Below are 26,583 nucleotides of genomic sequence, written 5' to 3'. Positions count from 1 at the left end.
CAGAGAGGAAGGGAAAGGGAGAGATAGAAACATCAATGATGAAGGAGAATCATTGATTGGCTGCCTCCTGCACGCCCCCCACTGGGGATCGAGCCCACATGCACCCTGACTGAAAATTGAACCGTGACCTCCTGGTTCATAGGTCGATGCTCAACCACTGAGCCATTTCGGCTGCGCCTGTGAAATTGTTTGAAACCGATTTCCTGGGCTCTGGATGACATCGGGGTAATTATGTGTGCACTGAGAGCTCCTCCCCAGCTCACCTGGTAGGAATACAGTACCCACGACACACTGCAAGTGGGAGTGCCGCTCTCAGGTCTTGAGTGGCAGCTTCACCACCTCCTGAATCGCCAAGGAACAGATGGCGCCCCAAGTTAAAAACACACAGCACAGATTCATAATCACAGAGAGGGAACTTGACAGCCAGCTCAGTGGAAGAAGCACTAGACTAGAAGTCAGAGGTTTTCAACTGGCTATTCACCACCTCAGGGTCTGCACTTCCTCGGCTGTTAGGCACAGGGGTGTGGCAGGTGATCCCCACATACTCTTCACCTAATCCATGTGGATCCCCATTTTAAAGGTGACTCACTGTGGCCTAAGCACAAGTCCGAGAAGCACAGTCCACACACCCAAAGTTATTTTATTGAGAATGGAGCAGTGTACACTAAAATACACATTATAGCACATTAGAAAGACTCAAGTTTTACAAATTTCACATTCACAATATAATTCACTTTTTGCTCTGAGGCACGTAGGGAACATAGGGAGGGGGACAGACAAGTTACAGGCGGGAGACACAGACCTAATGGGCCAACAGTGAGTCCTTCCCCCAAAAAGAGCTTCTCTGTGACTCGACCATATTTCTAGAAGCTCTGGGAGAGAGAGAGGCAAAGTTCAGGAACACGGTGGCCCCGCTGCCCACTCTCTCTCTGGTTCATAGAATTTCTATGGCAACACTAAGCTACTTTTCGATGCTACAGAGACAACAGGCACAGACACGCTTGCTGCTTGACACAGTTGCTGCAGGGAAGAAACATCTGCATAGCATATGTTTCAAGGGACCTGGCATATATGGCATACTGTTCTTAATATGTTTGCTCCCCTTCTTAGCGCTATGTGTTTTAACCAGGGTCACCTCTCCGAGAAAGGTTGTTTCCCCAGGTGGGAATTTTTCCCTGGAGTTAGGGATTAACAGGACTAAGGAAGGGAATAAATCAGTAAAACCCCTTAACTAAGTGCCAGGCGGGTATTTAATCACCTTAACTACGAACAATCACGCTTAAGCTACATAATCTTTACTTAGGATAATCTCCTTCAGTTACTTCCTTGTAGCTTAACAGAACAGTAGAGTAGTGACCTTGGAATGGAGATAACAAATGCCCTAACCTTTGGAATAGAATGGATAGGATTAAAATCAAATGGTATAAATACAGATATAACGGGAGAATAAAGAGAGAATCTAGCTAGAGAACCTGGAGGGAGAAGCTGGCTAGGCTGCTGATCAACTGAACACTGTCTCCATGCCATTCCTTCTTCGCCGACTCCGTCCACACCTTTGGGAACCACTGGACCTGCTGGGGCTGGACCCCAACAGACATGGGAGCCATTTGGACAGAAAAACCCACCTGGGGATCCCTATGGATTCAGACAGCTCTGTTCCATGAAAGTCACTTTCTTACCCACTGTTCAAAAGATGATTTTTTTCAAAACTTTACATCCTGAAAAGTTTCAAACTTCCTCATAAATAGAATAGTATAACAAAGTCCCATGGTTCATTATAGGGAAGCAAGTGATAGGACCAAGTTCAGTTTCCATTAACAGCCACGTGATCTAAGTGAACCTTGGAGAAACCCCTTCTCCCCAAACCTGAGTTTCCCACTCTGCTCCATAAGCATGCTTTGCTTTCTGGATCTGTCTGGTGCTAGAAGAAAGCTAAAACCGGTGAGAGTTGCAACCCAGAACCCAGATGTCAGGCTGGTGAATGAAGCTCTTTTCTGCCTGAGGCGTCTTTTAGATAGAAGGTGATGAAACGCTCAGTCTCTGGAATGAGGTTTCTCTGGCACGTTGAGTCCTGAAGGACCATCACAATGATGGCACAGGTTTCTGTAAGTGATGCTGACAATGAAGAAAATAAAGAAGCCTTACTATTTAGGCAACACAGAGAAATGGCCTCTCTAGATAGATTGGGGGAGGGGGTGTGAGGTGTCTTACAATGATTTCCAGCATGTTGGAAAGTCTGCTCCCTCATCTCCTGTGAAAGCAGGGCAAGGCTTTCTGCCTCCCATTCTGTGTGATTCCAGGAGAGAAGGAATTGTGGCTCTTGGGTGAGCTTTGTTCCCAGCTCATCACAATGGCCACCATCTGAAAAGAGTTACTTCAGCCAGGCCCCCCTCACCACTGACTACAAGAGGAAGGCAGTCTGACTGCTCTGTGACAGTCTTCTCCTGGAGCTCCTCTCCCACCTCGTCTTCTAACTCTCCTGTTAGTGGTGGACACTATTCCTGGGAGAGAGGCTCAAGGGTTCTCTGCTGTGCCCGTTTCTTGCTTATCCCTGCATGGCAAAGTGCAGTTCATCATGAAATGAATCACACGCAGGCACGAAAGAAAAAGTTGCAAATAAATCCACAGCTAACAGCTTATCACACGTAGGGAGAAGGGGGTGATTTTTATTTTCTTCTTTGTGCTTTTCTGAATTTTCCAAAGTTTTAATAATAATTTTTGTTGTTGTTTTAAGCAACCAAATTGTTCCTTTCTTATCAAATATCAGGCCAGGCTACGACAAAATTGTGATCCACCCTGGTCCCATGACTTCAGAGAGTGAGGCGTGAAAACATCTGTGCCAACTCTGGTTCGCTAACCTTGAACTGTGCAACGAGCTTCTTCAAGCACAGCTCTGTGCATCTGGGTCAGCCACACCCAAATATGACTCAGGTGTCCTTAAGGATGCTCAGTGGCAGGGAGGGAGGTAAGGCAGCTGCCTGACAGTGGGAGGCAGTTGACTGACTCAGCCTCCATCTGGGCTGAAGTTGTCTTGTTCTCTGGCTCAGGAACCGGGGTGATATTCCTCACAGCATTTCTCAGACAGAAATTCACAAACATATGTCTAGTTGGTAGATGCCTTTTAGTCTTCACATCAAATGTGGCCAGGAAGCTAAGCAGTTTCCTAGGAACTCAAGAGTCCTATGGCTTCTGCAGGAACTTGTTTCCAGCATGGTGAAGGTCATGTATGAGAGGACAGGCTCTTTTCCAGGCTCTGTCCTCAGGCTCTCTCCCAATCTCAGCTGTAGACAGAGCCCTCCCCTCTGCCTCTTCCCACCCTCCTCTAACTCATCGCCACAATGGGCTCCACAGACAATAGGTCTGTCTTCCCAGACTGGAGCTGGGGGGAGGGCAGGAGGTTGTTGGCTAGCGTAGCCCTCCGCCCCTTGCCTTTCTCTGTCCAAGCCATCCTGAAGGAAGGGACTGGAGAGGGTGGCCTCTCCTCCTGAGGCTTGGGTGGCCTCTGGCACATGCGTAGTAATGCCTTCAGCTCCACCCTGAAGTTCTCGTTAAGCCAGCAGTAGATGAAGGGGTTGTAGCAGGTGCTGCTCATGGCAAACCAATGGAAGGCGAAGTAGAGGGCATTGTTGGCGCGGATGGCCGTGCTGGACAGGAGGAGGACGTAGCAGTTGAGGGGGAACCAGCAGAGGGCAAAGAGCACCACCACCAGCATCAGCATCTTGATGGTCTTCTTCTTCTTGCGCCGCAGGGCCAGGTACTGCTCCGTGGTCACGTCGCCGATTGTGTTGCCCAACCACAGCTTCTTGGCTACACGGGCATAGGCTACAGAGATGATGAGGAGGGGTAGGATGTAAAGCAGGATGAAGGTGGCCAAGTCCAGGTACTTCCAGAAGAGGTCAGCTGGCTCAGGAAAGTCTGGCAGGCATAGGGAGCGAACAAGGTCCTCACTGGGGGGCAAGGGGAGAGAGAGAGACACAGAGACACAGGGAGACAGAGAGAAGGAAAGTGTGCAATTAGTCTAGAAAGGCCTCGGCCCAAGAAGCACTAGCCTGCTGGTTCATCCATCTGTTATAGCACTTTTAATGCTCCAGCCTAATTATCTGATTACATTTCCAACTTTCCCACTAGGCTGGGAGTTCTATAAAGATAAGGAATATACCTGGATCTCTCTGTGTCCTCTTAACTTTGCATTTTCCCTAGCTCATAATAGAGACCCAATAAGTATCTGTTCAATGAATGAATGCAACACTGGTGTTCCTCATCTTAGACCTAACTCATCCTGGGAGCACAGTGTATTCAAGAATTCCCCATTATACTACCTATTGCCATTCCAGAAGGGAACTAAGAAATGGGCCAAAGACATGATGGGTCTTGATACTATGAGTGGCAATCCCAGAATAACATACTTATTTTCTATGTAATATGCCCAGTCTTCTTCAAACTTTTTAAGGATATTCATGTGTATTGAAAAATCCAGAGCTACTGTGTTAAAGATGATGACCTGCTGAATAAGGGGCATAAGACACTCACATGGGGGCAGCAGACAGCTCTCTAGGTATCCAAGTTCCCACTTTGGGGAAGTAAAAACCATAGGGCCATTTTGAAGGCACTATTTCAATATAGTCACACAAAGGAAGTCAAGTCACAAGATCTATTGCTTACAAATTTCAGAACAGAGGTGCAATGAGCTGGAGGAAGGATAGTCCTCCATCCTAAGTCATCAGTGAGCAGGAGACAGAGAGCAGGGTAGCAAGCACCTATTACTTATTATAAGGTGGCTGAGGCAGTGGTCACTAATATTTTGCAGGCTCAACTTTGAGGGGTCATGTAAAAAGGTGCCCTAGACTTCTGGTCAAGATGGTGGCATAGGTAAACATGGTACTCGCCTCCTCCCCAAACCACATCAAAATTACAACTAAACTACAGAACAACCATCATTCAGAACTGCCTGGAAGCAAGCTAAATGAAAGTCCTACAACTATAAAATTAAAGAAGCCACATCAAGTCTGGTAGGAGGGGCAGAGATGCAGAAGGGCTGGTCCCATACCCATGTGTGTCAGATAAAAATCAGGAGGGTAGCTGGGCTGTGGAGGTCCTCCCTGAGAAGCAAGGGGTCCCAGACCCACACCAGGTCCCCCAGCTCAGGGTTTTAGTGCCACAAAGAGAAGTACCCATAACTTCTGACTATAAAAACCAATGTGCATTGAGGAGGGAGACTGAGGCTGCTGGCATCTCACACAGTTCCTCTTAAAAAGCCTGTGCATGAACTTATTTGGACTCACTCCCTCTGAGCTCCAGTGCAGGGGCAGCAACTTGAAAGACATACAGGGAGGAACTGAATTGTCTGACATCAGGGCAAGCCAGAGGGGTACCTTTCTCCCAGACAGAAGTGCTGGCAGTAGCCATTATTCCTTTGATGAGCCCTTCACCTACAGAGCTGGCAGGTGAGATTCCAGCAACCTGGATCACACTGTTTATCCCACCCTGGTGATTCCTAAGGCCCTTTTCCACTCAACTTTTGGGCCCACCCAAGCTGTTTCCAGTGCTTTACAATAAAATGGCCTGTCTTGGTTCAGGCTTCAGATTTTCCTAAAAATCTCTCAAACAAGCAGCATCTGGCCCCAGCAAGTCCCATACCTCTCACTAAATGGCCTCATGCCTGGCTCTAGCAGCAGCTTGGCCTTGCCTGGGCACCTCCAAGCCCAGCACAAGAAGCAGCCATCTGCAGATTGTTTTGTAGCGTATGCCTAGTGGCCTCAGGCAGAACACAGGCAGTGGCTGACCTTGGCCTGCACCTCCCAGGAGGCCCCAGATCCAGCACACCCAGTGAACAGCTTCAGACCACATCACCCAACCACTTTCACAAGTGACACACTCAAGGGGTGGACTCAGTGAATAGCAGAGCCCCACTGACGTAAGTCTTGCTCTAAGTGGTGTGCCCCTGCACAGCTGATCCTCCAAGGTGGTTGGAGGTCAGTGGTCACAGCCAGTCCTTGCAGCTGATCAGTCTGAGTAATTCCCTCCCATTGACATGCCAACAGCAATCAAGACTCAATTACAACAGAAGGGTTACAGCCCACATTGGGTGTGGGGGGAGGCACACTTCAAGTGCCCAGCTGGGGTGAGCAGGGAGGCTGTGTCACTGGACCCTACAGGATACCTACTACCTTAGGCCATACTACCAAGCCTAGCAGACATAGCAGCTCAACCCAATACATAGAAACAAAGACAGAGAGACGGCCCAAACAAGGAGACAAAGAACCATGTCCCACATAAAAGAGTGGAACAAAACTCCATTAGAAAAAGAACTAAACAAATGGAGAGAAAGCAATCGCTAGAGGCAGAGTTCAAAACACTGGTTATAAGAATGCAGCGTAAAAAAAGAACTAATCAGAATGCACTAACTGAAATAAAGAATAACTTAAAGGGAATCTACAATACAGTAAGGGAGACCAAGAATCAAACCATCAATTTGGAATATGAGGAAGCAAAACACACCCAATCAGAACAGCAAAAATAAAAAAAGAATAAAAAAATAAAAAATGATGATAGTGTAAGGATCCCCTGAGACAGGATGCTGAAAGGAGAAGAGACAGAGGAAGAAATTGTAAAGCTATTTGAAAAAATAATGACAGAAAATTTCCCTAACTTGGTGAAGGAAACAGACATACAAGTCCAGGAAGCACAGAGAGTCCCAAACAAGATGAGACCAAAGAGGCCCACATCAAGACACATAATTAAAATGCAAAAAGTTAAAGAGAAAATATTAAAAGCAGCCAAGAGAAAAGCAGTTAGTTACCTATAAGGGAGCTTCCATAAGACTGTCAGTTGATTTCTCAAAAGAAACTTTGCAGGCCAGAAAGGAATGGCAAGAAATATTCAAACTGATGAAAAGCAAGTATCTACAACCAAGATTACTCTATCCTGCAAAGCTATCATTTAGATTCGATGGGCGTATAGAGCTTACCAGACAAGAAAAAGCTAAAGAAGTTCATCACCACTAAACCAGTATTATATGAAATGTTGTAGGGTCTTCTCAAAGAAGAAGATAAAAAAATATGAACAATAAAATGGCAATAACTATATTCTATCAACAATTGAATCTACAAACAAAATGAACAAACAAAAAGACTCATAGATACAGAGAACTTTTGTTGGTTGAAAGATGCGGGGGGGGGGGGGGGGGGGGAGGAAAGAGGGGGCAGGAAGAGATTAACCAAAGAACTTATATGCATACTAGAGGCTTGGTGTACAAAATTCATGCACAGGTAGGGTCCCTAGGCCTGGCTGGTGATCAGGGTGGATCAGGGCTTTCCAGCTGCCAGCCGGGGCCTTCCTTCCCTGGCTGCCAGCTGCCAGCCGGGGCCTTCCTTTGTTCCATGCCACCCCCTGGTAGTCGACATACGTCATAGTGAGTGATCGAACTCCTGGTCTCCCGGTCGAACTCTCAAGGGGACAATTTGCATATTAGGCTTTTATATATATAGATATGCATAACCCATGAATGCAGACAATAGTGGGGTGAAGGCCTAGGGGGTGAGGGGTAGAGGAGGCCAATGGGGGGGAAAAGGGGACATCTGTAATATTTTCAACAATAAAGATAAATTTTTAAAAATAAAATCCTATATAATAAAGAGCTAATAAGCTAATTAGACCAAACCGCAGAACAACCATCTGGATGACCTTCTGGATGAAGCAGGGGCTGGGAGAGCCAGCTGAGGTTGCGAGGGCTGGCCGACGCAACCGGGGCTGTGAGGACTAAACCTCTTGCACGAATTTCATGCATTGGGCCTCTAGTATAAGAATAAATAAAAAGGTGCCCTGGGAAAAGCAAGGTAGGAACTTGTGGTGGGATCCTAAGCTCGGGCCCTTATCTAAATGTCCAGACTCAGTGTGATCAGGGTTGTCAGACTGTAAAATATCTAGACAGCAACTCAAAATGGCTATTTTTCTCATCACACCTTGTGGCCTGCTGCTCTTGTTATATATGCTGGTAGTCATCACTAGTGAAAGAGAGAACTCTGTTTGCTTTTGTTAGAAGAAGAAAAAAACAAAACAAAAAACATCCCTCCATGTGTGAAGGCAGATGGGGAGTCTGAGTGCTGGGGGTCTGGGCATGTGACCCCCTCTAATATCCTAGCATTCGGGAGGGAGCTTTGTAAGTTGGTTGAAATCGGCCTTCAGAGTTTACTCTCTTGACCCTGCTTATGTCACTGGAGTGTGACAGCACCTGGGGCAGCACATGGCTACTCTAGGACATGCCAGCACCGCACCCCCTGGATCCTCTTAGATCCCCTTTACCTGTCTAGAGTGCCAGACCCCCAGCTCCTGGCTGCCCCCTAAGAAGCAGCTGGCTCCTGTGACCTTCCTAGGTGCCTAGGCCTACCCAGGACAGCTGAAGACACTCCCTACAGATCCGTTAAGATCCAGATGTGGCTAGGAGTTCCTGTTTTCCCAAGGGAAGCCTAGAATAAGAAAACCTGGCTCCAGTTGCCTCAAGGCTGGCAAACTCTGTGTTACCAGAACTCCCTGTGGAGCAGGCTACATTTTCCCCTCAAATCCCACCGTTCCCCAAGCTCTCCCATTTGCTGCCCTGCTTAACGGGGTCTGTTTCTGAGGAACCTCATGTAAAACAATTATTGAACTGACAAAAATCACTCCAAGCCCATTCATTCATTCATTCACTCATTCAGTCAATAGCTGTTGAGGGCTTGTTATGTGGAAACAGTAAGTTAGGTGCTAGGGAGACCAAGGAAGCAAAATAAAAAATGGGGCCAGCTCTCCCCAACTTTACAATCTAGTGGGGGCAATCGCCTTTATAAACTAGTAGCACAGTCAAGTGCTTACATTTTAAAGACTGAGTGCTTTGAAAGGAATTCTCATTCTGTGAGAGCATATGGCAAAGAAACCTGAATGGGCACCCTGCCTCAGACACATACATGTTTGGTTTGTAGGTTGTGCAAGAGCATTTAAACTACACCATTTAAACACGGCCTGGGTGATTGACTAGCAAAGCTCAGTCTCTGAGAGTACATGCTCCCAGGACAAACGCTAATCAATATTGCCTTGGCCTTGTAAACTGCACAGAGACTAAGGAGGAAATTGAAGGAAAGATGAGAAGAAAGAACGAAGAAAGAGAGAGAGAGAGAGAGAGAGAGAGAGAGAGAGAGAGAGAGAGAGAGAGAGAGGAAAAGGAGAGGGGAGGAAAAGAAGAGAAGAGAAGGGAAGAGAAGAGAAGAGAAGAGAAGAGAAGAGAAGAGAAGAGAAGAGAAGAGAAGAGAAGAGAAAAGAAAAGAAAAGAAAAGAAAAGAAAAGAAAAGAAAAGAAAAGAAAAGAAAAGAAAAGAAAAGAAAAGAAGAGGAGAGGAGAGGCACAGGTCTGGAAACAACAGGATGTGAGAGAGGCAGAGAGAATGGCTCTGGCTCCCTCTGGGTGGCCGGTACTGGTAACTCCCCTGTTTCAGTCCTCTGAGTCCCCAGGCTGCTCCCTACTGGTTAATCTTACCTGTACTTGAAGGTAAATAATTTCTGGCAGATAGCATGTGGGAGTGAAAAGAAGGTAGCCATGGTCCAGATGACTGCGATGTAGATGACACCTTTTGTGATGGAGATCCGGGGTTTCAGTGGATGCATAATGACCTGGAAAACAAGCAAACTGCATCACCGGCTGAAGAAGTTTTGAAACAAATGAGAAATCTGAATGACATGGCTCACTCGTCACAATAAAGCAGGCAGCTCCTATTTATAAAGTAAAGCACCCTCTGATTCATTATTGAGCCCCCGAGCTACACCAACCCACAGCCCACCTCCAGGGCTAGGAAGAGGGCGTCACCTGGACTCAGAGTCTCCAGGCAGTAATGAAAGTCGTCTGTGGCAGGACCAGGGTGCAGTAGAAGATGGGGAGGGTGAAAGACGGGTCTGCGTTCAGGACACCCACAGCCCCACAGCAAGGCTGGCAGAGGAACAAGCCAGGGCCAGCCTTCACCTCAGGATCTGACCTCATCGCCTCATGATTCCAAGCCCGCTGGCCTACAAAGGGCTCTGAGAGTGACAGTTGCGGAGAGGAGACTCCCACCACCTATCATGGGAAGCTGTACTGACATTGATTTGGGGGTTCATAGCACTCTTTATAGAAGCCATTACTAAATGTCTTTCTCAGGCCTATAATAAAACCAGTATTATAGGTTTCAGGCTGAAAAGCATCTTGAAATTGCTACTGTATGCCAACTGATTCTCCTAAAAGCTTTAAATAAACACTTGGGTATTTAGCAGCATCCTCATTTTAAGATTAGAATATTATGTCTTGAAAAAGGCAGTTTGGGGTACGTGAGTCCAGGATCCAGGGGATAGGTCGTAAAGAGCTGCCACCACCTCAGCAGTCCATCCCAAGACACGCTGGACATTCTGGCTGTGTCCTCCCAAATTTGTCTCCCAACATTTTCAAGGTTTTACAGGAGACAGTGCCTAGGCTTTAGAAGCGGCCCAGCACATCTCCACTCTGGACTTTGCCACCTTTGCCCCCACACTCCGTTGTTCAGGTTGCTGAAGGGACTGAAAGCTTAGGCCCAAGGCCCCAGACACTGCTCAAAGACTCCGCTGGCTTTGGGACAGGGCGCCCTGTCTGGGTATATGTCACAGCAACGTGGTCAATACTCCCACCCTGTTCCTCAGACCCACCTTTGCCCAAGGGGCAACTCTCAGGTAGCAGTGTTAAATGGGATAAGCATAGGCCGGGCAAAGGTAATCCAGAGTCCTTCTTGTTGAATTAGGGGAGAAGGTTAAGAAAAGGCAGGAAACATTTGTGTGCAACCTTTTCACACTTTGCACCAAAGCATCTGCAACATAAATGTCAAAATGATGGCATCACAGGGATAAAGAGATCTCAGTTCCCTATCAGATGCATGAATCTCCTCTGAACATCCCTATCAGATTTTGCTTAAATATGGCTGGTACATGAAACTCATACCTCCCCAGGCAGCTGTGTGTTCTTCGAAATCTTCCATTAGCCACTTCTTCATCATATTAAGCTGCATCTTTGCATCTTCATCTTGAAGCCTCTTAGTCCTGTGGCATCTCTCGGAGCTACTCAGCATCAATTCTACCTCTCTTTGTCCTGGAGGCCCTATGACATTGGCCTTGCAGGTGGCCTTGCGTCTTCTAGAGCGGGTGGACGATGATCAGAGAATGCGCTTGGAGCCAGAGAGACCTCAGTCTAATCCCAGCTTCATTATTCGCCAGGCATATTATCTTGGAAACGTTATGTAAGCACTTTCTGAGCCTCTATTCCTTGATTCAGCAAAGACCCAAGTATACAACATGGATTCACTGAGTTAGTGTAAGACGCCTGCCGTGGAACCCTCCTCCTCCAGGATGGGCACCCAGATCCTCTTCAGTTCCCCTCACCGCATCCACCCATGTGTGTCTGCTGAAGCAGGACAGCGAACAGGACCTTCCTGTCCCACCCCAATGCCTGCTCTGGCCACCTGGACACCCTAGTTTGTTTTCCTCATCAACAGCTTGGGCAAGCGAATGTCCATCTCCCAGCCAGGAGCCTTATCTCCGACCTATAATTATTTGTCACTCTCTTTCCGTCTGTGATCTCCCAGGTTTGCTTTTCTCCCTGTAAAGCAAACTCATTAATTTCTGAGACACAAAATACTAGCAATGAGTCTTCACTGGAACAACAAACGGGGAATAACTTTCCGCAGCACCTAGTATAAAGGGATTAATCTACCTAATCTAAGCGTTCATACTACTCAATAAGACAAATGCATTCGTTGAAAAGGGGGCTAGAGTACTGTTTAAGGGTCTCACATCCCCTCTGGAAAACAAAGGCAGAGAGGGGAGGACAGGGTGCTGGGGGAGGTGCCCTCACCTGGTGGCGGTTCACGGCAATGGCTGTCAGCGTCAGGACAGAGACGTGCAGGGAGCAGTACTGGGCGAAGCGGCTGACGTGGCACATGCCTTTCCCGAACACCCATGTGCTGTTCACGAAGCGGACCTGGAGACAAGCCCACAGAGGTCAGGAGACAGATAGGCCTTGACCCTGACGCCCTGCTCCCTAACCCCGTGGCCTCTAAGGAGCATCCCCTGGAAGGCCTCATCCAGCTCCTCCATCTTCCACTCTTCACAGCAGACTGTGGGTCACACATTATTTTCTTTAGTGTGACTCATTGTCGATCATTCAGTTCAACAGCCTCCGATCATGCTGCTGGGGCCAGGCCCTGTTAGGTATAGGAGAGTATAGGAAGGGCATGGGCTTTGGGCTTCAGTTCCAAGGTCATGGCCCTGGTGAAGTCTGCTATTATCTCGCACCTGGATCAGTATAGCCTCATCCCAGCTTTCCTTGTCCTCCAGTCTTGTCCCCTTGTGACGTACCCTTCCCACCTCTGCTAGTTTCTAGCTGTGTGACCTTGAGCAAGGTTTGCAATCTCTGAACCTCAGTGTGCTCATTTGTAAAAAAAAATAAAGGCTTAAAATCTCTACTTTGCAGACTTATGTAAGGATTAAGTGTTTTAAAAATTACAAAGGGTGTAACACAATGCCTAGCACATTGCTAGAAATATATTATTAGAAATTCATAGTAGCTATTTTCACAATAATAATAAAACTAAGTCCTGGCCCATATGAGTTCAGAATAATGAGGAAGACACAACTGAAAAGTCACAGCATAGGGTGTGGGCTGTGCTCTCCAATGTTGGCTAAGCAGGCCTTGCAATCCATCATTTGGGAAGGAGAGCCAGGGACCTGAAGAGGTGTGGGCAGGGGCAGGGAGGGATGCAGGGGGGAAAGGGGAGAAGAGAAGCTTCCAGGGCAATGCAGTCTTTAGGAGCCGGCTTAGGCCCCATCCCACACCATCCAGTCAGTGCTGGAGCAGCTCCTGTGAGTCACGGCCCATGCCCGAGGGAGGTCAAGCATTGATTCTGATAAAGGAGCTTCCAGTCTGGGCAAAGGAGGACTCAGGTACCTCAGATGAAAAACAGAAAGTTTTTAACGCCCTGCAGAAGGCTCAAGCAAAGGGCACTGAGGCCACCAGGCAGGGTATGAGTGGGGAAAATAGAGCAGGTCAGCCCAACAGAAAGAATAGTGTGTAGTGGTTTACAGCAGGGTATTTGCCACTTACAGCTGTCACCTTGGGCAATGCACTCAGGTCCTATGAGTCTCACTTTCAGCACCGATAAAACGGGGCTAACCCTTTGCACATGGTTGCTATGAAAGCCAAACAGGAGACACTACTATAAAGTAGGTACAACAGCGCTTAGTCCACAGCAAGTACTTAACACTGCTAACTGTCATTATTATGACATGAGACATTTGAGATGAACTTTAAATAATAGGTAGGGCCCAGCTAATTTGTTGAGCATCAACCTATGAATCAAGGGTTGGAGTCCCGGTCAAGGCACACACTCGGGTTGTGGGCTCAATCCCCAGTGTGGGGTGTACAGGAGGCAGCTGATCAATAATTCTCTTATCATTGATGTTTCTATCTTTCTCTCCCTCTCCCTTCTTCTCTGAAATCAATTTAAAAAATATATATATTTTAAAAGGAATAGGTAGGATTTGCACATGTGGAGATAAGAACAAAGAATCTGGCACTGGATCAGAAATCTCAGGACCTGTTTGGGGAATAAGGGGTGGAATGGTATTGGCTGGAGAGTGTGGAAGAGCCATGAGGAACAAGTCTGGCCAGATCACGAAGCTGGGCCAGCAGATCAAGGACTTGACTATCTTTGGAATGGGCAGGAAGGAGCGAAATGAGGTCTTGAACAGTCCCATAACATTACAGAGCTAGAAATCTTTAGCTATGCCTACTCCTCACCTGCCATATTCAATGCATTGCTAAAGCCAACCAGTGCTACCTCTGAATAGTTTTCAATCCATTTCCTCCTCTTCAGTCCGAAGACTATGGCTCTAGTGGAGTCCCCCATCATCTCTCACCTGCACTATTACAGCCTCCTGGCAGCTTTCCTTGTCCTCCGGTCTTGTCTCCTTGTAACTCAACCTTCATGCTGCTGATAGTATTTTTCCTAAACTGTATTGTTACCTTCCTGCTTAGAATCATCATGGCCCTGAGGACAATGCCAGATGCCTTATGAGTATCCAGGCCCATTAACAGGCTGGGCCCAGCCTTCCTTTCTGGCCCTGCTTCTCTCCTGCCCTGCTGGCTCCTTCACTGGGCTTCCTGCTTCCGCTGCTCCAGCTACACTGAGCCATGCAACGGTCCCTCAACACAACATGAACTTTGATGCCTCTTGCCTTTGCTCCTCCAGGTCCCTCTGTCCGCACTGAGCACTCATCCTGACCTGGGAAATTCCAGCACATTATGGCCTCTTTGAAATGTCATGTTCTTGGTAAGATATCCTTGGACCTTCTCCTGGGACTCTGGCAGGTCAGAATGAATGACTCCCTCCTCAGGGCTCCACCATACCCTGTATCTCTACCATGGGAACTGTAAGTGATTGTTCTCCCAATGACCAGAGCTACACTTGATGCTGATATCGGATGCAAAGAGGATAGAAAGAGAGACCGCAGAGAAAGGCTACTGTCAGCAACCAGCCTGCAGACAGGACCTCTTACCCAGTGGAGGAGCCTGGCTGACGCCTTAGAAGACCCTCCCTTGACCCTTTCACTCTCCCTGGTGGCCAGCACCTTGGAAGCTGTGATAGGAGTTTGGACTGGGACAGGTACAGGGGTCAGGTTGAAGGCCACGCTGCTTTAAATCAACCTGGAAGTAGTGCTGGGTTCTCATGACCTTGCGAGCTCCTCTCTCAAAGGACATTCTCCAGGGCAGGGGTTGCCAGATCTTGGCTGCAGCCTGGCCTGGGTTCTGTGGCCTCCCTCCCCACCCACCTCATATCTGTTGCAGATCTCACCGTGCATTCTACTCTGGGCAGCAGCCCAAAGCCAGGCCCTGGGACCATCCTGGGTGGCCCAGCCTAACCCCAACATTGCAGATTGTCAGGTCAGAAACCAAGGGGGGAGTCAAGGGGAGACAGAGATGCACTCTCTTGTGCTTCCAGGCAGCAGAGGGGAGTATGGTGGAAGGGGGCAGGGGTATTTGCTAGCCCCCGTGTCCTTGGTTAGCGCCTAGAGGACCCTGAGTGGCCAGGAGTCCTTTAGACTGGCCACTCAGGGTCCTCTACGCACTAACCAAGGACATGAGCTGGAAGGAGAACAGGAAAAGCCCACGGTTTGGAGTAGTGTAGCCTAACATGGCCCGAGACCGCCCCCTTTCCCACTCCTGGGTGGGTGCTTAGTGGACAGACCTCTGGACTTTAATCAGGGAAGTAATTCTCATCTTGGCTCTGCCATTTACTAGCGAAGTGACCTTGGACAGGGGATTGAATACCTCAGTGCCTTCGTTTCCTCATCTGTAAAATGTGAGTGATGTTCTCATAAGTGAGGACAAAGAATGCAGTCTTAATGTGACAAAGAGAAACAATGAGATACAGAGAGATATGAACAGACACTGCTTTGGTGGTAACAGCTCAAATTCCACAAGGTGTTATCTACAGGTTAGGTGGGAAATGTTAACTGGTGCTACAAAAACGTAAGATGTAGCTGTCATTATGATCGCTCAGTCAGGGCCCTCCTAGTCTTAAATCATCCATGAGCACCACACTCCCAAGTACACTCCCAAGTCCCAGAGGGACAGAAATGACGCCACTAAGCCACCCACTAACACCGAGCAGCCCAGGCTCAGGGAGGAGGCTCACCTGCCTCCCTGTGCAGAAGCCCCAGCCTGTCCCAGCCCTGGGCCCAACCTCTCCCCCAACAGACTTCACGGCTGCCTCACTGTCAAAGCACAGCAGAGAAATGCAATTTAAATACGTGGTCTAGGTAAAGGTGCACTTCAGGTTCCATTAACAATTAGCAATCGTTTGATATTTCCCCTGTGGCAAAACGTATCCCCATCTGGAGAGGGGTGTATTTAATCGGCTTCACCTTGGCCGCGGGGGGTGGGGGGTGGGGGGGAGTGAGGGGTAGGGGTGGTGGTGGTGGTGGGTAGGAGTGGGGGTAGGAGGGTAACGGAACAATCTTTGCTTGTATTTCAAGGGACTTTGATGTACTGCTCAATTATCAAACAAGCTCATGCTCAGTGACATTAACATTCAACAGAGATGCTCATTCATTCAAAACTGACTGCAAGACACTAAAATCATTATCCCGAGACCACCACCAGCTGCAGAAGCTCTGGGTTAGAAGGCCTGTGGGGGGGAGGGGGGAGGGAAAAACCCAACAAGAAAGGTAAAGGGGGGGGTAGCAAACAGAGGCACAGAAAGAGTCACAACGAGGAAAAATGATGAAGACTCAGACGGACGGACAAAGAGAGACAGAAGGCTTCAAGAGAGACACGGACAGAAGGACAGAGACTGACAAAAAGACTAAGAGATGGAAAAACAGGAGAGGTGAGAAATTAGAGAGCAAGAGAGAGAAGAGACTAAGAGATGAAGACAGGAAGGCGGGAGAGGGAGGGAGGGTGAAGGAGGGAAGGAGGGAGCGAGAGAAAGGAGGAGAGAGAGTGGCGGGTGGAGGGGTGGACAGTGGGACGGAGCGAGGAGAGGACCCCCGCGCGCGCCCCGCCGGCCTCACCAAAGTGAAGGGGGTGTTCAGGAGCGTGATCATCAGGTCGGCGACGGCCAGGTTGACGATGAAGAGGCTGGTGGCCGAGTGCATTCGCTGGTTCTTGAAGATGACATGACACACCAGGACGTTGCCAAAGAGCGAGAAGACGATGATGAAGGAGTAAGCCACGATGAGCAGCGCTTTCACCGTGGGGTTCTGGGACTCGGCCCCGTAGCGCCGCCCGCCCACAAAGTTTTGCCAGTCGGAGAAGGTGTAGTTGTTCCAGAAGTGCGAGGCGTTGGGCGCGGCCGGGGTCGCCGCCAGGCCCGGGCCGTCCTCCCGGCCTCCGGGGCGCTCCGTGGCCCCCGCCAAGGGGAGGAGGAGGAGGAGCAGCGTCCAGCGCGGGACCATTTTGCTGGAGCCTCGGCGCCTGGGAACGCGCCGTCCGGGTGTCCCCGCCGGGCTGCGGGCGGGCTGGCGGGCGCGGGGCGGTCCGGGGAGGGACCCCTGAGGCTCTCCGCGCACGGGGGGCGCCCGCTCGCCCCGACCTCCAGCCCCCGATCCGCGCGCGCGGAGCTGGAGCCGCACTTTTATGTCCCTGCGCCTCCGCCGATTGGGCAGCGCGGCGCGTCTGGCGGCGCCGGTGACGCGCTCCCCCGCCCCGCGCGCGCCCACTCGAGACGAAAACTGCGACAGGGCGTCCGAGCCTGGCTCCCCGGAGCGCGCTGCCTGCTCGGCTTCTGCTTCAGCCTCGTTCTTGCAAAGCGAGCAGCCTGGCGCCTGGGCGAGTTGGGATGGTGTCGGGCACCCCGCAGAGATGCGGTCTGTGCTCCAGGGCCTCCCTGTTGGGCGACAAGCATAAACCCCACTGGTTTGCGGGGGAGCTTCCAACACTGAGGTGGGTCCCCGAGTCCTGGTGGGTCCGGGATCGAGGTTGACAAGGACATCGATGGTAGGGGTTCTCCAAGACCCTTCAGGGACCAGTCTGCAGCCGAGCTGAGGGGCTTGTTTTGTTTCCTTCCACTTTCAGACCTCACGTGGGAGGCTTTGCTTCTCAAGGAAACTCTTCAAAGCAGGAAATTCTTCTGACAGGATCAGAGAATCCGAAGAGATGAGTAGCCCACTTCTCAGCTCACAGTGAGTTTTCTGCCATGGAAGTTTTGAGGCCGTAGTTAGGGATATTATGCATGTAGTTTTTGTTTTTTCTGTTCCCCACTCACTTTTCCAGGAAATCTTGATATCTTGCTCACCTGTATTCACGCCCAGTGTGAGGTCTCTCCCGCACACCCTTGCCCCGCCACGCACCCGCCAGATCCTGTGGGATCAGGTGCAAATGCCAGCTGCGTCACTTCTGAGCTGTAACATCCTGGGGAAGTTACTTCACTTTTCTGGGCTTGGTGACAAGTTCTCCTTTTCCTATATGTGGGATTTTAGTACAGGGACCCCTGTATGGATCCCCCCACACCCTGCACGCTGGTGCTGGGATGCAACCATTGGCTGGCTATTTGTAAACGCCCCTCCACCCCTACTCTAATGGCAAATCCCAGGGAGACTTCCTATTGTCATCTCACCCTGCTGAGCAGTGCCCTTGGGCTGGGACTCCATCAAGCCTAGGTGCCCCCAGGCGAAAGCCCACACCTTTGTCTCACTTAAACCCAGAGAACAGGCCCCTCCCACCAAAGTCCTCTCTTCCCCCTGGGCCATGAGGGGAAGCCCAGCCATCTCTCACTTTGGAACTTTTCCAGGAAAATTAGACATCAGCTTTTCCAGGGACACAGGTCAAGCGCCCCTGTTACTGAGCAATTAGAAAATGGTTTGAGCCTGGCTGATGCGGCTCAGTGGTTGAGCCAAGAGGTCACAATTCAATTCCCCATCAGGGCATATGCCTGGGTTTGGGGCTCCATCCCCAGGAGGGGGCATTCAGGAGGCAGCTGGTCAATGAATCTCCTTCATCATTGATGTGTCTATCCTTTTCTCCCTCTCCCCTCCCCTCCCTCTCTCTAAAATCAATTAAAAAAATTTTTTTAAAGAAAATGTTTTGATTAAATGCCATCATGGTAAAAGACATGGTGTGCTTACTTATCCAGGTATGAGGAAGTCAAGAAAGTCTTTCCAAAGGAAGTGACACTTCAGTGCAGTCCTGAGCAAGGGACAGTTGGGCATGGAGGAGGGGGCAAAGGGAGTACTTCTTCCGATGGAGTACTCTGTAAGGAAGGGATCACGGTACATGCAAAGACATGGAATAAGAGTATGACACGTCCACTGGCTGCAGGAGTATAAAGAATAGATCGGCCCTAACCGGTTTGGCTCAGTGGCTAGAGCATCGGCCTGCAGACTCAAGGGTCCCAGGTTCGATTCTGGTCAAGGGCGTGTACCTTGGTTGCGGGCACATCCCCAGTGGGGAGTGTGCAGGAGGCAGCTGATCGATGTTTCTCTCTCATCGATGTTTCTAGCTCTCTATCCTTCTCCCTTCCTTTCTGTAAAAAATCAATAAAATATATTAAAAAAAAAAAAAAAAGAATAGATCGTGTTCTGCAAGGAGATGAGGGAAGAGAGGCCCAGACAGGTAGGAAGGAGCCTGAACAAGAAGGGCCTCACCAGTTTTGAAACCCTCATACGGATGTGGAGGATTGGCAGGGGGCAATGGAAGCCCAGAGGGTTGTAAGAGGAGACGGACAAGACCAGATTTGCATTTTAGAAAGAACATGCTAGCAACTTAATGGAAGCTAGAGGAGCCGGGCTTCAGGCAGGAGGCTTGGAGGCTAAGTAATCCAGGGGAGGAGGTGAGACCTAAAACAAGGTTCTGGCAAGGGGAGGAGCAAGGTGGACAGGGACTGGAGGGAGGAATCAAGATGATTGCCAAGTTTTCAGTCTGAGATCAAACAAGGAAAACATGAAAAATCCTCCTTTGACTTCAACCCCTCCGAGAGCTTCCAGCCTACCTCTCTCCATGATTTTATCAGCAAATTCAAAGAAGTGCATGCTTGTCTCCTTTTTCACCTCACATTCATTCTTCAGGCAACTATGACTGGGGGAAAGGATGGCGAGCAGGAGCCCTTCATTTTTGCTGATGGACCTGTCAGGTCCCATAGAATTCCGTGCATGGAAAAGAGGATTATGTGATGATCCCAGGAGAAAGGACAGGGGTGCCAGGAAGATGAAATAATAGGTATTTAACTACAGGCAATAAACCAAGAGATGCTGTAAACATGTAACTCAAGAGCTTAAGGGGATTTGATGCTTCACGATGACTTAGGACCATTTGGGGGAAGGGCTAGGTCGTGGAGGAGAAGGAATGTAAAGGTAATTGACAAAACAGAATCCTGGTTACCCGAATTGTGCCCAGTGTTGAGGAAGAATGTATTGGCAGGAGAGGGCTCGTCAGCTTTGAGCCCAGAGAAATAAATCAAAGGTATGTAAGCATAATCTGGGCCACTTAACTAATGATTTAGCTTTGATTCCTTGCTCACCATGCCCATCTGGTAGGTATGAGGGCCAGATGCCTGAAACTTTCTCTCTGAAAGATGAGGTAATATACTTTACTGTGTAGCTTTCTGCAGAAGCAAACCCTGAGCCAAAGATTCTAGTGCAAGGGTTTATTTGGAGGTGAAAGCAAACACCAGGAGGAGATTAGAAAAGTGAGACAAGGAAAGGAAGGCGGAGCAGAGGGACAAGGAAGGGAAGTGTACTGTCAGGCCAGCTGCCACTGTGGGTGAGTGGAGCTTAGTTTTACTGAGAAAGCCAGTGTAAAGCAAAGCCAGTGAGGGAGGGAGCTGGGATAGCTACACACCAACGTCTGTCAATCACTGATGGACAGCTGCTCCTAGTGGCGTAATTCCCCCACACTTCTGGCTCACCAAGTAGGCAGCTCAACTGGACTGGAGTGATGAAGGGTTAGGGAGTACTGACAATATCCACGATTAGACACTGAGTCTAGACTCACTTCCTCTTCCTCTTCCCCAGGCATTCAGTTCTCTGCGCAGCCTGGTTCCCAGTCCTGAGTTCCTGAGTTCCCAGCCCTTCTTGGCCTACCCAGCTTACCCTGAACTGCTGGAACAGCCCAGCGCGTCATGAAACAAGAACATCCCCCACATTAACCGCACACTAAGACTAAGCTACTAAAATAAGGTTCTTTCTCAGGCCAGCCAGTGTGGCTCAGTGGTTGAGCGTCAACCCACGAACCAGAAAGTCACAGTTGGATTCCCAGTCAGGGCACATACCAAGGTTGTAGGCTCTGTTCCCAGTGGAGGGCATGCAGGAGGCAGCCAATCAATAATTCTCTCTCATCACTGATGTTTCTATCTCTCTCACACTCTCCCTTCCTGTCTCTGAAAAAAAAAAAAAAAAAACTTAATAAAGAAAGAAATTCCTGCCTCAGACGCTTCATTGGTCCTGTGACATTACCAATGCTATTACTAAGGAGATCTGGGGAGACACAAAGCCACTGTTACAGAATGAAGCAACTCCTTCTTTTGTACCTTCTGAATAAAACCTGACACTGCATGCAGTCAGTATGTGCCAAATAGTAATTACACAGGCTTACTGTTGTGAGTATGCGAAACACAGTTTATTCTTGTATTATTTCTTTGTATTATAACTGAAAACCTACTTTTTCCCACCCCTGTATTTCTGTCTCTGATAATAGTCACACATGTTGGACATGCCAGAGAAGAGAATTTAGTGTATAGCTCTTCCAAATGAACTTGAAACAAAAAAAAAAAATGCAAAATCACTTCACAAATATTATAATAAAAATGAGATGAAGAATTGTAGAATACTATCACACAAAGGCCTTCGAAAGAGGTGTTTCTGAGAGCCTCACCATATCAACATTCCTGGCACCACAAGGAATTGCTACTTTGACACCAGTTTTGCTTCCTGAAAAGTTCAAAACTCACCACACCCACGATTCTTCTCTGGTGTCAATCACAGTGGCAGACAGAAGGCAAGAAAGAGCAATTAGCACCATGCCAGGCACACAGCAGTCACCCAAAGTTTGTATTCATGGCAAAAGTATGTCATCATACTTGTTACAAATGAACCAAGTAGGCCTGAAATATAAAACATAGCTTCAGATATTCCCAAATACAATAAAAACACAAAGTGTATAGGCAGCTTATGCTAGGAATGGGTTTCCAAATTCCAGTGCACTGGAGCCATAGGTAAAAAGATGTGGTTAGGATAAGTCAAAGGAAGTGCGCCCAAGCTCCAACTTACAGTTTGTGGCTCCAAAGTTTTTTGTAAGTTGCTTAAACTTACTCTGCACTTTTACATAGAAAGTTTTATAAATGGTGGCATGGTTCTTGGGCCAACACATAACAAACCATTTATTTTTTTAAAAATATGTTTTATTGATTTTTTTACAGAAAGGGAGAGGGATAGAGAGTTAGAAACATCAATGAGAGAGAAACATCGATCAGCTGCCTCCTGCACACCTCCCACTGGGGATGTGCCCACAACCAAGGTACATGCCCTTGACAGGAATCGAACCTGGGACCCTTCAGTCCGCAGGCGGATGCTCCATCCACTGAGCCAAACCGGTCAGGGCCATAACAACCCATTTAACACATAATGTAGATAAATGGTAGCATTGTTGTGTGCTGGGTGCTACTCTCCGTTATCTGCTCCTCTTGAATTAAATGTCCCTCTGGATGAATTCAGCCTCCTCCACTGCTTGAACCATCACTCACCAATGACTCCAAGGTCTGTAGCTCTACTTACCACCTTTGTTGAAAGCTCCAGATCAAAACTATACATTCAGCTGGTGACTGGACCTTTTTACCTGGAATATCCCCATTTACTCAAAACTCAACAAGCTCCAAACTAAACTCATTATGTCCCGCTCTTCCCTCACTTTCTTATACTTGCTCCTTTTTTTGTTGTTCGCTTGTTTATCATAGACTATTGGGATCATCCCACAGCCCACCAGTTTCATGGTGCTGTGTGTTTGAAGATGCTATTTCTCTGTCCAGAACCTTCCTCTCTCCTACCCCAGGGCCATAAAAACTCCTCTTCAGTCTCTAAGGCCCAGCTCAAGTGTTGTCTCTCTTGTGAAGACTTCTCATCCCCTTGACTGCCACCATCCCAGACCAAGCAGTGTCCCCAAATCTACACACTTAAAAATGCTCCCACAACATGTGATCCATTTCCCTGATGTTGCTCTGACCTTGTGGTACTCTATTTGTGACTTATCTTTAGTCTTTCCCACTAAACCAGTGGTCGGCAAACCGCGGCTCGCGAGCCACATGCGGCTCTTTGGCCCCTTGAGTGTGGCTCTTCCACAAAATACCATGTGCGGGCGCGCACGCACAGTGTGATTGAAACTTCATGGCCCATGCGCAGAAGTCAGGAGACAGCGCAGGCGGGCCGCGGGATATGCAGCACGGGGGTGGGGGGGTGGGGGGGGGTGGGTGCGCGAGATTCATGCAGGAGTTGAGGATGGGAGAGTTGGAAGGGGTCGACCTCAGCGAACGTACCTCAATCAGATTGAGGACGTTTTTAGTAAAGGACAGCTTAGGAGTACCCTAATTAAGTTAATAACGATGTACCTACCTATATAGTTTAAGTTTAAAAAATTTGGCTCTCAAAAGAAATTTCAATCGTTGTACTGTTGATATTTGGCTCTGTTGACAAATGAGTTTGCCAACCACGGCACAAAACGGTCAGCTCTTCTTATTCCTGATGTTCCCTCCAGGAGCCTAGTGCATCCTCACACAGGGGAGATGACAGACACTCCAGGATACTGCTAGTCTTCACTCAGAATACTCCTTTTCCTATCTAGTAAGATCCTGGGACTTAGCTATATGACTCCCCATCTTCTGAACTCAGTGTAAAACTGTGAAAACTGTATTTTCTGGTTCTGTAGCTGGTTAAGCACTTGAAATGAGGATTTTAAAAAATATATATTTTATTGATTTTAGAGAGGAAGGGAGAGGGAGATAGAAACATCAATGATGACAGAGAATCATTGATTGGCTGCCTCCTGCATGCCCCCTACTGGGGATCGAGCCTGCAACCAAGGCATGTGCCCTTGGCCGGAATCGAACCTGGGACCCTTCAGTCCACAGGCTGACGCTCTATCCACTTAGCCAAACCAGCTAGGGTAAAATGAGGATTTTTTTTATTCGATCTCTGAGGGGGCAAAGAGAAGACAATACGGTTTCTCTAGTGGGTAGAACCATGAAATTAATGTCTCAAGAAGATTTCCTGGAATCTTACAGGTTGAGTCAGATTTCTTAGCATCAGCTGTAATTCTATGTTCTTAATTGCTATCGAGCTATTTTTTTCTACTTCTTTTTTATTTCTGCTGTGTGCTTTGCTTCAAATCAAATCCTCAGAAAGTGAAAGAGGATGATTAAGCATGATATTTAAGCCACTTGATTAATACTGCATCTTATTGAGGAGGGAATGATTAGTGGGTGTGTTGTGTGGTGTTTTTTTTTAACAAGTGAAGTTTTCTAGAGAGTATCACTGGATTTGCAACTCCTTCTCACCGGATGTAAGCTGTCGTTGATCTTACACTGTTTTGAAAAATGCTTTAATAAAAATTTTTTTTTTGAGTTACCACTTGAGGCCATTCGTTTTGAGCACACATAAAAAGTTGTCTTTTCTCATTAATTTTATACTGACTTCTATTTTATAAAGTTCATGCTCTGTTAATAAAGACAAATTCTAGCAATTACAGTTGAAATTTCAGCTTGCAGGCAACAAAGCAGAGGAAGTCTGTGGTGTTTGAAATACAGTGATCATCCCTCTCTGAGGACAGGAACCACACAGTGAAGTAAACGAGTCCGATCTGAATGGAAAAGCCAGATCTTAACCAAGCAGACTGTTCTTAAGAATACCATTAAAGAGTTGCACTCTCGCTCCTCCAGGAGGGCGGTCACGAAATATGTTGTGACTTAGAAGAAGGGCTACAGAGAGTGGAGAAGGGCTCCACCCAGGGATTCCTGGGGCTGTGTTTGTGGAAGATGTAGATTCCCTCATGAAATAGCCTGGGAATGGGTGCATCGCCAGTACTAAAGAAGCTGGATGAACAGTACCAGAAGCAAAAGTTTATGGGACCCAACCTTGTTCAAAAGAAAGGGAGGCTAAAAGGTCAGATTCCTAAAATGAAGCAGACTTTAGAAATTCTAAAATACATGCAGAAGAAGTGTCCACCAATTCATTGGAGACCAGATTCTTCCTGGCAGGAAACTTGTATGGCAAAGCTTCAGTTCCTCCTACCGTTAAAGTGTGTCTGTGTATGGGGGCTAATGTTACGCTTGAATATGATATTGATGAAGCTCAGCATTATTGGAAAAGAATTTATTGACGGCCACAAAGAATCTTATTCTCTTGAGGAAGACCTTGACTTTTCTTCCAGATGAATTTACTACCACAGAAGTCAATATAGCCAAGGTTTATAATTGAAACATAAAAAGAAGAAACTAAGATGATTCTACCAAGAACAAAGCATAATGCTGGCAATTAAAAATTGCCGGTGTAGCTCAGTGGCTGAGCGTTAACCTATGAACCAGGAAGTCATGGTTTGATTCCTGATCAGAGCACATGCCTGGGTTGCAGGTTCAGTTACCAATAGGGTGCATGCAGGAGGCAGTCGATCAATAATTCTCTCTCATCATTGATGTTTCTGTATCTCTTTCCCTCTCCCTTCCACTCTGAAATGAATAAAATATATTTCTTAAAAGTTAAAAAATAAATTTTAAAAAATGTGGTTCAGTTTTCCAAACATGTTCTTTTAAATACATACTCCAAAGTTTATCCTTAAAGGTTGACCTAACTTTGGATGATTTTTTAACAGTAAAAAAATAAACACCATTTTTTAAATTTATAAAAAACAAAATCAGTTTCAAATATTTTATGGAATTAGCAGGCAATAAAAATATTTTATGGAATTAGCGGCGATAAAAATAATGACAGTTCCCATTTATCCAATGGTTAAAATGTGCCAGGCACTTATATATGTCTCTGGTCCTCTAAGGCAGGTCATCTTTATCCTCATGTTACAGAGGGGGACCAAGGCTCAGGGACATTCGGTAGCTTGCCCAGCAGGGGGGTTCTTTTTTTTTAATTTCCAAAACAAAGTAAATGCTGCGTTCATTATTTTGTTTGTTTGCCATAAGAAAAGTCTTAATTGAAATGACTGATAACTGATATATGCCATGGAGGCTTCATTCTGGACCCGTTAGCAGTTTACTTTTTCTTTATTGGCTGATATTACTCTCACTGGTTGTGGTTCAACCAGTTTAGAGGAAAGAAAAAGTCAGTTTTAATATTTGCAAACTACGATTTTAGTAGATGTGGGGCTTTATGGCCCTCTGTTGCCATTATTTGCCTTATGTAAATATAGTTCCATGAATTACTGCTTAGCCAATAACTATTTATTATAGTACTAGAGGCCCGATGCACGGATTTGTGCACTGGTAGGGTCCCTTGGTGTGGCTTTCGGGGATAGGGCGAAACCGGCAGTCCAACGCCACCTGCCACTCCTGCTCATCCCGGCCCCATGTGCCTGCTGCTGCAGCTCAGGCTCGCAGCCGCTCTGCTGTGGTTTCCGGGCGACAGTTGCCAGGCATGAGCCCTGTGTCTGGCGCCTGTTGGTGAGCTGAGCAGCACTCTGCTGTAGAAGTGCACTGACCACCAGGGGGCGGCTCCTGCATTGAGCATCTGCCCCCTGGTGATCAGTGCGCATCATAGCAACCGGTCGACCGGTTGTTCAGTTGTTTGGTCGCTTAGGCTTTTATATATATACTTGAGGCCCGGTGCACAAAAATTTGTGCACTGGCGGGGGCGGGGTGTTCCTCAGCCCCACTTGTGCCCTCTCACAGTCTGGGACCCCTCGGGAGATAACCACCTGTTGGCTTAGGCCCGCTCCGGGGGTGGCAGATGGCAGGCCTTATCCCTAGGTGCCTGCCCCTCCTCCCCGGGTCGCACACAGGGCAGGGCCTGATCGGGGGTGGGGGGGGGTTGGGGTGCTCCCCCGGTCATGCACAGGGCAGGGCAGATCCGGGGGTTG

General features: G+C 47.9%; 1 protein-coding gene and 1 pseudogene across 1 annotated transcript; one reads left to right on the top strand and one right to left on the bottom strand.

The window, feature by feature from the left end:
• Positions 1-626: 626 nt before the first annotated feature.
• Positions 627-17,219, bottom strand: GPR83 (G protein-coupled receptor 83). The gene is made up of 4 exons (XM_059708131.1): positions 16,593-17,219; positions 11,875-12,000; positions 9,505-9,638; positions 627-3,947 (listed from the first exon to the last, which is right to left on the bottom strand). Exons 1-4 carry the CDS (start codon positions 16,974-16,976, stop codon positions 3,323-3,325), a joined length of 1,269 nt encoding a protein of 422 aa, XP_059564114.1. The 5' UTR covers positions 16,977-17,219; the 3' UTR covers positions 627-3,322.
• LOC132241647 (prefoldin subunit 3-like) lies at positions 17,158-25,025 on the top strand (annotated as a pseudogene).
• Positions 25,026-26,583: the final 1,558 nt, after the last annotated feature.

The sequence above is a fragment of the Myotis daubentonii genome, chromosome 9, assembly GCF_963259705.1.
Source record: "Myotis daubentonii chromosome 9, mMyoDau2.1, whole genome shotgun sequence".
NCBI lineage: Eukaryota > Metazoa > Chordata > Mammalia > Chiroptera > Vespertilionidae > Myotis > Myotis daubentonii.
This window is presented reverse-complemented; position numbering and strand designations above follow the sequence as displayed.

Coding starts and splice junctions, on each gene's coding strand:
- GPR83 (XM_059708131.1), bottom strand. CDS start 16,976: ATGGTCCCGCGCTGGACGCTGCTCCTCCTCCTCCTCCCCTTGGCGGGG. Junction 12,001..16,592: donor TGAACACCCCCTTCACTTTG/GTGAGGCCGGCG, acceptor GCTTGTCTCCAG/GTCCGCTTCGTGAACAGCAC. Junction 3,948..9,504: donor TTATTTACCTTCAAGTACAG/GTAAGATTAACC, acceptor CTTGCCCCCCAG/TGAGGACCTTGTTCGCTCCC.